Source organism: Cavia porcellus, unplaced genomic scaffold, assembly GCF_034190915.1.
Source record: "Cavia porcellus strain 051 isolate PalLab524CR breed Dunkin Hartley unplaced genomic scaffold, mCavPor4.1 scaffold_26, whole genome shotgun sequence".
NCBI lineage: Eukaryota > Metazoa > Chordata > Mammalia > Rodentia > Caviidae > Cavia > Cavia porcellus.
In genome coordinates this window covers 48,137,787-48,151,001 of record NW_026947509.1, presented here as the reverse complement: position 1 = coordinate 48,151,001, position 13,215 = coordinate 48,137,787, and the positions used below count along the sequence as shown (strand labels likewise).

The following is a 13,215-nucleotide window of genomic DNA, read 5'->3' as shown; positions in this document are numbered from 1 at the left end:
GTATTTATTTGTTAGTATGTTTCAAGGACTTATGTTTTACAGTAAAAGTTTTCCAAAGCAACATGTGGGGATCTGTTACTGGTTTTGATTTAAATATTTTTGTTTTTGTCGGTAACTAAATATCTATTACCATAAAAGTTAGATCAAGTAAACACTTCTATCTGTTCCCTTTAAGTCCTAAAAAGAGGATGATTTCAGCAAAAAATAAAAGATTTCATATGTCTTCTGTGAATACCAAGCTTCCAGTCCCTTAATTGTATATCATTTTCTTCTTCTAAATCAAATTACAGTTAGGCCAAAGAAACAAAACTGTGTCACTTTGCATCCTAAAATTAGAAATGCTGTTTTACAAATTTTCTGCAAGCTCTAAAAGTAATCTCTAAAGATTAATCTTGAACTTTACCAAAGAGGTTTTATATTTTTGTTTTGTCAGTAGATAAAACAAATTTCAACAAAGGTATCCATTTTGGAAAAAAAAAAAAAGAGGATTAAATCATAGCATGTTTAATTCCACAGCCTAATCTGAAGTCCTAATATGGCTAATCATAAAAATTCTACATTAGAAAAATACTTGGCATGTGTTAGATGAAATATTTAACTAAATTTTACACGTTTCATCATGAATAAGCAATATTATTGTGGTTTTGGCTGTCAAGAAACAATGTTTCTTAGTAATATTAAAACAAAAACCAAATATAAATATTAAAAAGACAATTTAGATTGGAGAGAGCAGAATTTAGGGAGGGAAAAGTCTTATTCCCTCTTCATTTTACCAGGATGTCTTTTCTGAGAGTATGTGCTATTTTTATGACTTGTGTCTAGATGTGGCCCCGAAGCCTCCTGCAGGCGTAGGTGGGGCTTTTTCAAAAGTGGCTGATCTAAGTATGTGATGCTGGGATTAAGGGTGGGCGGTTACTAAATCAATCCATTGATTGGTTTGGCACCACCAAATTCTGGCAGCCTATAGTAAGAAAGGGGTAGAAAAATGCTGCTAATGTTCCTTGGTACTTGATTACATTCCTCTCAGCAGGCTACCCTGTCTTGGAGCCACCCAATGATGGACTGAATGAAACCTCTGCAAACTGTGAGTGAAATAAATCTTTCCTCTCTTAAGTTTGGGCATCGGGTATTTTGTCACAGCAACAAAAGTAACTAAGGCTGTTGTCAGCCATGCATTGTCAGTACTATGACAGAAAAGCTAAGTATCAACAGTCTGATGCTGTGATGTGCTCACCAGCCCACCACATAGTTAGACCATTAAACTCAGTTAGGCTTGACTGAGTATATCAGCTGCAACTTAGAGACAGCCCAGCCGGACTCAGTGCGAGCACATCTATCTGGACTGCTTGTGCTGTCTGACGTATCCACACATTCTATTTTCAAGGACTGTCCAACCCAGATAAACTAGTCAAGGATGTGCTTAGTTTCAGCCACCACCACCCCTCTCCCCAGTCCCATCTCCTTCTCTGTTTCCTTGCCGTATGATAAACAAGCCCTCTGACTAACCTGCCCAGAAAAACCTGCCTGACAACATATGACTTGATTCATGTAACCAATTATAGAATAATGTGCTCTCAGCTTTGAACTTGCTGCTTGCAAATCCTACATAAACTAACCCCAAAGCTGGCTCGGGGCTGGTGATTTGGACTTGGTCCCACCAGCCTGCTAACATAATAAACAGTTGCTTTCCAACTCCTGGGGTGAAGGGTCTTTCATTTGGTTTGATATCAGATTTCCTCAACAGCATGACTGCTGGAAGTCGCTGGGTATGACACAGGAAGAGACATAACAAGCTTACAAGATTTTTCCAGGTGACATGGTGAGCTTTGATTTTGGAAAGATAAACCTCAACACTGAACCAAGGGCTCACATTTAAAAGTAAAAATATTTAGGTTAGGAAGAAGACTCTTGGAGCATTAGGGTTCTTTTCTTAAGCCATGAGAGGCACACGAATGTGCTGGAAGCAGCCCTCGCCCTCCCTCACCCGGCCCTCCTTTCTCCTGCTGCTGTTTATTCTCCTTTCATGGCAACAGGACCAGTTGCCATAGGGATTTTTTTGAAATCACAGATGGGGGATTAAAATTTCATTTCAGTTATGAGAAGGAGAAAGCAAGAGGGAATTCATTTGCATAGCACAACAATTGTAAATTTCAAGACTAAACATATTACAATGATAATGCATTTCAATAAAAACGGCATCACAGCGTTTCTCCAGGCTTCTTAAGGGTTTTCCCTCTTTTATAAAAAGATTGTAATTTACTCCACGATATTCATGAGGAAATTTTAATACAAAATGTGTGTTACCAAAGCACTCTTAACAATATTCTGCATCAAGATTATCTGCAATGATTATTTTCATTGCTTGAGTTTTCACAGCAATACGTTTTTGAAGGTCTCGAGTCTCTGACATACCTCCGTGTCTGTGGGCCCTGGGCTGACCTCTGGGTGGAACTGCACAGCGAAAAAGGGCTTGCTCTCATGCATAATTCCCTGCAGGAATAAGAAACAGAAAGAAATTCCTCATGTAACAACAAATGTCTGGCAGGGGATGCAGCTCAGTGGCATAGTACCTGCCTGACAAGCCTGAGGCCCTGAGTTCGATTTCCGGTACCAAACAAAAATGTCAAACATGGTCATGTGTTACTACATAAACCATGAAGTTCAAATAAAAAAAAAAACTGAGTTGAATGCTTACTAACATTTTGATAACCAACAGTACTACTAAGAAACACGATAGGAGATTCTAAGAACTAACAATGGAATTTTGGGTAAGAAACTTCAGGTAAGAATTTTGGGAAATGAACCAAGGAAGACTAAAATGAATGTGGTTCCCTATATCAACACCGAAACAAAATGGTCCACAGCTTTTGGGGCCCCTGTGGACTCTGCTCAAAATAAACCTCAATTCCATTATTTCCAGCTCCTAAATTATTTCTCCAAGTGTCTTCTCAAGAACTGCTCCTGTGCCCAGCCCCAGAACTGGGCATAAACAGATCCAGACTACGACCTTTAACAATGAATGTGCAAAGTGACTACTGATTAAGGGTGCAAATAGTGAATCAGAATGAGTCCACCGAGAGAAACAAAAATGAGGGAAATTATTTTTTGAATAGTAGAAGCCTATGGGAAAGAACATATAAAAGTTCTTCCATACCCACCCACCCAACAATTCCGCACAAACAGGAAACCGAGTGTGTCCAAGGGAGTATAAAAGGCCCTGAATTTCTCACTGTCACCAGAACAGATGCACTGAGAATGCTCACCTCATTTGTTTGATCGTTGACATTCACAAAAAGTGGTTTCCAGCCAGCAGGGAGGGCGTTGTCCAGGGCATAGCCATGATTCTGAGCGGTAATGAAGGCCTGTCTGTTTGTGATGTTTAAAACAGGTTGATTCTGCCCTCTGCAGAGGAAAGAGGAACAAGAAGAGGGAAAAGAGGAAAGAGCATACATGCATTAGTTGCAAAGTAGTGAACAAGAAAAGCCTCTTAAAACTCAAGTTTCAATTGCTTGGTGAAAATCATTTTAGGAGAAAAGTCACAGATTGTTAATCCCAATAATTTTAGCAACAAAAATCAATTCAGGAAGCTTTGTCGTGTGTTAAATATCAGTCTATTAAATTCCTATAATCGGTTTTAGAAAAGCACTCATAACTAAAAGAGTTTCTCACTAGCATAACAGAAATAGACTAATATAAGTGACTTATTTGAAGTAATTTTAAAGCCAGAGGAGAATTCTTGGGAGAAAATAAACAGACAACTGTGCAGACCTAAATTGTTTTGAATTATATTTTATATACGTGGGGGAAGGTGGGAGACACCTGACATTAAATTAACATCTTCTGAGCAAGGGAGTGAGACAAAGGTCTGAACATTTCTCAGTTCTTAAATCAATCAGCTTCTTAAAATGTTACTGAGTCCCTGGAATCGAGCTTCAAATCAGAACCACTGCCCTTGGTACACCGTTTGATTGAGTATTATAACCTCAATTTATGCCAAGGAAAACAAAGTAACCTTAAATTATAGCAAAGTTATCATTAGCGAAGGCTGACTTTCAGAAATGTTATAAAAGTGGCATCAGGTAGTCACACAAGTACGAAGCAGGTATTAGGACGGTTGTGTATGTATCCTCAAGAAATGGCACGTAAGTTTTCTAAGACTTTTGTGTTGGTAAAATACCGAAAGTATTTTAGAGCTGGTCTGACCATAAACAAGGATAACTACCTTACCTGTTGGGCATACGCATTTTGTAGGTTTTGGCACCAGCAGCTAATCCAGTTATTAGATTTCCGGTGCTGATCCCAAACAATGGCTCTTTGCGATCACTCTCCAAAACCTACATCAGAGGGGTTGTTTATTAACCTAGCACACAGTTCCAAAAGATTTCACTTCCCATTGAAAAAATAAAAATGAAGCATCCTGTTTCTTCTTTCTTAATTAACAAGGTAAGAGAAATAGCAACTGAGTTAAAAGTAACAGTCTAAGGGACATGACTGATAATTTATCACATTCAAATTCAATTAGATGTACTTGGCATTCAGACTCAACTAAATGTAATGGAACTCTCTGGAAACATAAAGGAGTTTTAGGTCTCCAGGATGTGGTGAGGAACCCAAGTCATCGTTTTGCAATTGTGAGGACAAATATGTGTGGAGATTGGAATCAGTTCTTGTAACAGGAAGACAGGATCCTAAGGAAAAGTTCTGCTTCCTCTGGAATTCTCCTAGACTTGGCTTCCCCAAAGAATAGCTATGCTGAAATTGCCATAAAAAACACAAATGAAAGTATAACAAAAATCACGAAATCAAACATGGCCTTTTCCTCCGCCACACACACACTTGCCCGCACACCCAGATTCACTGCACCTTTTTCACATTCTGAATTAGAGGCTGTGCAAGTGTGGGATCCCCGGGCCCCCCGGCAATCAGGAGTCCATCATACTCCATCTGAGTGAAGTCATAATTCCAAGGAACTAAATGCACTTCTGCTCCTCGCTGGAAAAGAAACACAAGAGAATGCTGGGTAACATTTCTTTTAGCTGAAATGTGACTCTTCTGGATGTTCTCCTCACTAAAAGAAAGGAAAATAATGTACACAATTTAAATAAAGATTGCTAAGCAAGAAGTTCTTTGGGTGGCCTATTATGTCTCATGTGACATAAATGGAGACAATGGTCCAAAAAAGTGAAGCAGAAAAGGCAATGAAGTTTTGATCTTGAAAAGACAGGCAACCCACTTTGTGCACTGCATGGACAGTTTCAGCATGTTTGCACGGTACACCAGCTATGGGACACAGTTACACACAAAGATACGTGCATTTTCTACAGAATTTAACTTAACCCACCACTCACCTTTTTCTCTTTGCCTTTTTGTCTGATTAAATTTTAATAAACTTTCTTTCCTAAGGTTTTCTCTTGTTATCTATGCTATTTATGTTCTGTGAGGAACATGGAACTTTTTGTTATAAGAGGCTATAGGAAAATATTTTTGAGGGTTTCCCCAGAGGCATGTCTGAGACAAAGATTTCGGAAAAATGTTTATGTGAAGGCTTTTCCAAGAAATGCCAACAGAAAAGGAAAGAAGTGGGACACAGTGTAAGCCCCCATGTGTAACCTGAGAAAGCCTACAGGATTTTTTCATTATCAAGCAGTCGCTACTTGTGGAGATCAAGTTCATTGGGAAATTCTGAGAACCCAAGCGAAGGGCTTAGTGACTGCCCACCGCTGAAACAAAAGACTTCTGCACCGACTCTGGTCATTGGCTGTGGGCTACGCCCAGGAAATGTGCATGCATCTCCTCACATCTAGTGGACTCCAACCAACCCAAGATATCCCTCAGGCAGGGAATGTCAGTCTGTGACTAGAAAATACATGACATGAATTAAAATGGTAAGATGAGATTGGAACATGGGTGGGCCAACCTCAGGATCCACTACAGAAATCAAACTCCATGCAAATTTTGTTAATAAGACAGACAAGAATTTGCAGCCATCATGAAGATATGACTGATACTCTCTAACAATGAGAAGGTAGATTGAAGAATCCCTCTATACACTGGCTAATATGGTGTTTAACTCATGTGTGTGTATATGATGCTGAAGACCTAAACCAAGGCCTTGCACGTATTTAACAAGTTCTCTACTGTTGATCTGTGCTACCAACACTAACACCTTGGTGCTATAAACGTCTATATATGTCTTAGAAAGACAGAGACAGAAATGGGAAGCCTTGAATCTACAAAGAGACAGACACAGGAAACCAGAAGTGGAAGGAGAAAAAGGAAAAATTCCAAGAAAATAATATTTAAGAAAAAATTATTATAGTGGTTAAATTCTGCTTATAATTTTTGAAGTTTAATTTTATTTGGTTGTCTGGAAGTTGGCATTAAAGTAATCTGCAATTTTTTACTATATCAGAATGTAAAACCTGCAAACTAGTGGTATAGAATAAATATAGGTCAATGGGGGAACTACAAGACAACTCTAGTTTTGGTCATCTTTAAACCTTAGTAAAAGTGAAGATGGCATGTCTCAAAATGTTAATAAATGGTAAGAACAGTCATCAGATTTCTCCCATGTTTTGGTGTTCCTTTGGGTTGTTATTTTTCTTAAATATACATCTTTACATACGTCTACATCTTTCATTTGAACAGTTAAATGTGTTGCTTCCTAGATCAAATGCACCAAGGAGAGATGTTTTGAAAGAATTCAGTAGTTTCCTCTGAAACAGAGAAAATCAGCTGAATACTCACAGCCAATATTACCCCTGCTCCTGACATGGAACAGATTGCTTACCTTTACTAGTAGGCGGATGACATTGTTTTTTATCCCGCAGTCTACAGCTACCACTTTCGTGGGGTTCCCTTTGCCGTATACCTTCACCTCCTGCATTTGAAAAGTCGGAAAGTGAGACAGAATTCCCCATTACAAGCCATAGATCTGTGTTACACATGCAACTGAAGATGCTTTGCACTTACATTGGCTAAAATATTGATTGTTGGTTACTTGAGAGTAAGTAGGAGTTGACTAAATTTGCAAGAAAGGCACAAGTGCCATGGACTACATTTTTATGAGAAAGATGTATTTTACTCTTCTACATTCCCTTGATTATAGTAATAACAAAGGTTCCTAACCAAGTGGTTGCTTCCATAGCTAACAGCCAGCTTTTCCATGTTTTGCTTCATTAACGATGGGATTTACTGTTGCCTCGTCTTGGCACTCGACAGATGTGGTAATAGACACATTGTGTTTTAAACACCACTTGATCCTCAAATGGCGATAAAGATCAGATGGGGTAGAGCTGAAGCATTAGACTCGTGCAGTGAGGCTAAATGGATAAAATCAGTATGGGAACCAGAGGAATTGCTAAGCTTGTGTAGGTCTCTGGCCCCTTTAGGTTACAGTGCAATCATTTGCATTTAAACGATAGATTTCATAAAAGGATTGCAGGACATGTCATAATCGTTATCTATGCCTGAAGCTCTGCTCAGAGGCAGATCAATGTTCACAGGTACTTCTGCAAGGCGCGGCTCTGAAAGCCATGAAAGAAATAGAAATAGAGAAAGAATAGAAATAGAAGAAAAACTGAAAGAGTGGGTGGTCGCACTCTTTCTGGTTCAAGGGTCAGGGAGCACATTGCATTTAGGATGATTTTATAGTTTATGAAAGCTTTTCTACTAAAGGTACAACCTGAATGTTTAAAAGAGTATTTTACTTTAACCGAAATATCTGGCTCTCCACCAAGTCTATATAGAATGTGACATCAGAGTCCTCATACTTAATATAAAAAGAATGCATCAGTATCATTTTCCTCCTGCTGACTACTTTGGAGAAAAATATCCCTAGTCTTGCAGTAATGTTGCGAATTATTGTTCAATTGATCCATGAATGTTACAGGTAATCTTCCTCATCAGATAATTGGAAAAATATAGATCCATTCTCAACCTTAGACTTCTGCTACAAAGTAAAGCAATGTTACCATCTAGTTGTAGCTACATCAAATTGCAATTCAAGATAATGAATAAGTTATCAGCATTCCCAAGGCACACAATCAAATAGAAGCTACAAGTTATATGTAATCCCTAACTGAAATGCACCTTTTTATTTTAGCTATAATAAAATTGTTTACAATTACTTAATTGCAGTGCTTTAAGAAACAGCCAGTTATTACCACTGAACTTGATCCAAAATAGTTAAAAATGTAGTTAAGCTTGTTTTTGCTCATCTTTACACAAATATATCACAGTTGTCTCTCAGCATGAGAGACTGCTTTAGGGTTTGTCATGTACCAAACTCCAGAGATGTTCAAACCTCTTAGATAAAATGGTGTCGTATTTGCCAAGAAAGTATGTAAATCCCCCAGCATCCTTCCAGTCCTAGATTACTTCCAATATGTAATAGGATATAAATGCTATAGGGTTAATAGTTATTACACTGTATTATTTAGGGAATAATAACAACTAAAACATACATGTTTGGTAGAGAGAGGATTTTGGTTTGTCTTTTGGTCTGAAATTTTTAGTATTTTTGATCATGGTTGATTGAATTTACAGATGTAGACCTTGCAGATACAAAGGGGACACTGTACATACTTGCCATGAAGAAAGACAACACCTCACAAACACAAAGGCATAAATTGGCCTTAGGGCTATCCAGGAAAGGAATCTATCACACAGTTTTTCAATGTTGCTCATCTACAGAATTTTTAAGGTACATTTCTCCAGGTCAGGGTTCCTCACTTTTGGAAAATGCCACATGAACCTTCCAGTTACTTGCATGTCTGCCCAACCCACTTCTGCTTTGCTCCAGTGTGATAGATACTAAATGATCTCTGTACAACTTCCAATATTGCTGGCCAGTCAGTGACATGATTCATGATTAGTCCATCTCCATTTATCACAGCCAAATCCATGAACCTGTATGCGTGAGCCATTAAGTCCAGCCTAATCAAATTACCCATAACTTTTTAACCAAACTTGTTGCTTCATATCTGTGGCTCACACACATGACATTCTTTCTGCCTCAAACGTAGTTCTAATCCTCCCGTTATGTAACTATAAGAGTCCCGTGTCTCCTACTAAGACTACCACTTCCACAGCACCTTCTTGAATGCACCTGCTGCATGATGGTGCCATCTGTGCGTGCCCCATGGCACCCAGGGCACATCAAAGGACAGTATTTATCATTGAATTCTGAATGTGGTAACTTACTTGCTTGGTTGTCCCACCAGATTATTATGCTTCTCAAGGACAAATCATGGTAGCTCAAGAATCCCACTCATACCTGCACTAATATTCAATCAAGCCAACAACACATCTTTCTAAAATGTACTCTATGCCTTCTTGTAAATATATGCTAAACATATATCAATTTGGGGTGGCACAATAGTCATCACAAACATTAATTTTTGAAGTCAGTCATAATGCAGTAAGTCATTAATGGGAAGAAATACTTTCCCTGCATAAAATGACCCAAGGCTGATTATTGTGTCTGATCTTTATGGCAATCCATTGGCTCTCTGGCAGGATATTAGCCCTTATTTCTTTGGCAATTCAGTGCTCCTTTTATTTGATATTACTGAGGCCTTAACCTAAAGAATAAGAAAAGGATCTAGAGGACTAAACAATAACAGGCAACCTCTAAATCAGAAGGTTTCCATGTAAACCTGTAAGTAAAGCTTATTAACTTTGAATGCATTGGTTTTGCAATGTAGATTTTAGGTACTATCAGATCCTTTTGCACCTCAACTCTGATGCTTCCAGAAAATAACTTAGGCCTGATAAAAATGTTGATATTATGGAAAAAGTAAGTCTAAAGTGAATGAGACAAAAACTACAAAATATGAAGGAAAATCTCTCACCTTGGTTGAAACTTCAGCAATCAAATTCTGCTTATTTGGATCCATAAAATATACAGGTTGACCTTCAAATTCAATCTTCCCAAGCATGGTACCCTATCAAATTAAAAAATAATAGGCAGATAAAAGGAGGCAATGAGGAAGGTGCTGACAAGATAATCTCACAGGGACTTTAAACAGCTGCTCCAAGATTTAGATGCCTTTATAAATAGCCATCACTATCATCAGATCTTCATCTTCTCCAACTGGAAAATGAAGTAATTTGCACATACACTTCAGAAAATACTCTAGGAAATATAATGAGTTCTTTTGGGGCAGAGGCCATGGACCAATATAGGCAAAGCTGAAAGGTATCAAAATTCAGGTCACCAAGTCCCATGCTGGTACACACTGGAATACTTAGTGTACCTTTGACTTCATGGTACCTAGGACCTAAAGATGTGTCATAGGAGATGGCTACAAAATAATCCACTTGGAAGCGAATATAAAATATAAAAACAGTGAAAACTGAAAAGAATGAAAACCTACTACACACTTTTATAATAACATTAGTTCACAAAAAAAGGTACAATGCAAAATGTCACAAGTGTCTAGGATTTTCAGTAAAAATATGCACTGTTTTAGACACGTTAATATCCCAGATGTTCCCAAGAGCTTGAACTTTAAAGCATGTTCAATGCTCGGCGAAGTTTTTACAATGAGTTCATTTTCCTTTTATACTTATTCTTTGGAGAAATCACTCAATGATTGCGAGTAGAAGAGGCCAGCATGCCATGGAAATGGGGTGGTTATTTTAGTGCTAAGAGTAAAAGTCTGGAACAAGTAACCAAAACCTCCTTTACCTTCATACCACAATTCTAAATTTCATGATGGTCTATGCACACTTTTTTAAAAACCAAGTCACAGAATCTCTTGACTATATTTATGATCCTTAATATTGATATTTGTTTCTCCCCTTTTTTTAAAGTATGCTGAATTAAATATAATCTTACTTTTCAACCTACTATTGCTAGAAGTAAAATCTATAATATATATATTTTTGTTATGAACTATCAATATTTATAAACAAATAAAATAGGCAGTACTACTATTTGATCTGTGCTAATCTATCCTGGAAAATTTTTAAATACCAAACCACCTACAATAAGAGAAGACTTTAGTTTAACTAACATTACACAGAAGATTCAGGATAGACTTGGAAAAAGTTTTCCTAATCCCCCAGGTCAGGGTGTATTCTATTTAACTTGTGATTAACTAGCAATTTGCTTTGAACTTGTCCTTATTTGCTGCTTCCACATACTATTAGGCTAAGAAAACTACTTGGAATCTACTTGGAATGTATAACTTCACCTGGACATTATGGAGAATTTAGTAAAATCAGGAGTAAAATAGAACAATCATTTGAACTCTATCATCCTTCTGATCATAGAGAGGCAGACATATTGTTCTGTTCAAAGCCTGTTCTTTCTTTCTGTTTACAAAGACTTTATGGCAATAGACAGTTGCTTTTGGTATCTAAGGGAATCTGGCTCCTGGGCCCTCCTGAAATATCAAAATCTGAGGATGTTTCCATCCCTCATATATAAGGCATAGTATCTGCCTATGACCTTCACAAATCTTCCTCTTTAAATTGCCTCTAGATTACTTATAATACTTAAAACTATAAGTACTATGTAAATAGCTCTAACTGTGTCATTTAGTAATAAAACAAATCTCTCTAGGTTTATATGGACATAATTTTTTCCAAAATTTTGGTTGCTCCTGTCAGCGTGGAACCCACCAACACAGAGGACTAGCTCTGTGTTCTAACAAGGAATCCACGATGGATTTTCCTGAAAAATCTGTGTCACGTTTGTACTTTCAAATTTTATCATTAGTTTTTTATGTAATAACATTCCATGAGGAAGCTTGGGCTGCATTTGACAAATTTAGTTAATATTGGTGAGGGAATGTTTCTTTCCAATTCAGAATATAAAGACATCATATGGGGGGGGAGCAGTGTCAACTTCTAGCAAGAAGCAAGCAGATGGCAATGAGAAATTCTCAAAGGAGAGGTCAGATGTTGCAGCAATCAGATAAAAAAAAAAGATAACCTTTCTTTTTGCCACCTTAGTCGTTAATATAGTCTGAATAAAGATTCTATAATTGAGATAATGCATGCAAGGCTCACTTGGCCCGGCAGTGAAATATAACACACTAATTTGTGGGTAATTCTTCCCAGAAAACTAAATAATTAACAGTAACAGTGCTGCACACTTTCTAATTTGCATTCTTCAGCAGGCAGATTTTCAGTCTAGGTAAAATTGCCACGCACGTGGTTACCTTCTCCACTTATTTTACTAAAGTCCTGTCACCTGAGCTGAATTATGAGTGTCCCGACTCGGTGTAATGGACACCTATTGGGCACTCAATAAACTCCTTCCTGGTGAATTAATTGCCATTCTATGGAGTTACACACATACCAATCAAGTATTCCGTCTTGAGAGTGACACTAGAAAGAATAAAGAAAAGTGACAGAGACCAAAGAGAAGCAGCTGGCAGGATTTGCTCTTTTACACGTTAATGGGTCCCTCAGGAACTGAAGCAAAAGTGTGTGAAGAAATGTCGATTTGGCTAAAGAGGATGATCACACCTTATCCCGAATTATCTTCGTCAGCATTCTTGTATCCACGCCATAAATTGCAGGAACCTATAAGAAAAAAAAAAAGTCATTGTGACAGTGAAATTGGAGAAAATTAGATACAGCATATTGTTTTCAAGTTACAAACTTGGCCTCATCTATCTTCTTGACCTGTAAATAATTTCCCCAGTCCTTCTTTTCTTTGACCCAGGGTGACTGCATTGTCAGAATACAGTAAATTGCTACTCCAGTAGGGCACAGGACTCTTAATACCCGGGCCCTTCCCTGGAATAAAAAATGAGATAGTCAGAAGATCAATCTGGTGCAATTTTCTTGCTTTTAACCTAGGATGTTAAATAAATAATGGTGCATATATATGTATATATTTCTTTTGAAACAATAGAACATATACTTCTGTACATGCATAGTATTTGAAACACATATATAATTTTGTGTATATGTTGTATGTACAAAATATGTATTTTGAAATAACAGTCAGTGCATTTCATAAGCAGTAATTTACGAATCTATGTACTGAGTCAAACACTCCTGGCACACAATAGGTGCGCGGTACATTTTTTTCCCAAAGAGCTCTGTCAAGTAGCCATGTCGTTCTAACACCTGTCCACCCTGTTATTATACCAGGCAACACCACCATCGGGACTCAGGAGCACAAGTGTTAGTTGAGATCTTGGCCTTTTTAGTCTCTGTGTCTGTAATTAAAACTCCATTGAAAAAACAAAC

General features: G+C 37.7%; 1 protein-coding gene across 1 annotated transcript in view; it reads right to left on the bottom strand.

Annotated features, from left to right (window-relative positions):
- Positions 1-13,215, bottom strand: part of Cps1 (carbamoyl-phosphate synthase 1) — a 111,908-nt gene that overhangs the window by 77,077 nt on the left and 21,616 nt on the right. The window contains exons 5-11 of the mRNA XM_003474476.4: positions 12,484-12,540; positions 9,855-9,947; positions 6,791-6,880; positions 4,864-4,992; positions 4,228-4,334; positions 3,264-3,402; positions 2,413-2,490 (exon numbers count right to left, since the gene is read on the bottom strand). Of these exons, the coding sequence (XP_003474524.1) occupies positions 2,413-2,490; positions 3,264-3,402; positions 4,228-4,334; positions 4,864-4,992; positions 6,791-6,880; positions 9,855-9,947; positions 12,484-12,540 (693 nt within the window). The remainder of the gene's footprint in view (positions 1-2,412; positions 2,491-3,263; positions 3,403-4,227; positions 4,335-4,863; positions 4,993-6,790; positions 6,881-9,854; positions 9,948-12,483; positions 12,541-13,215) is intronic.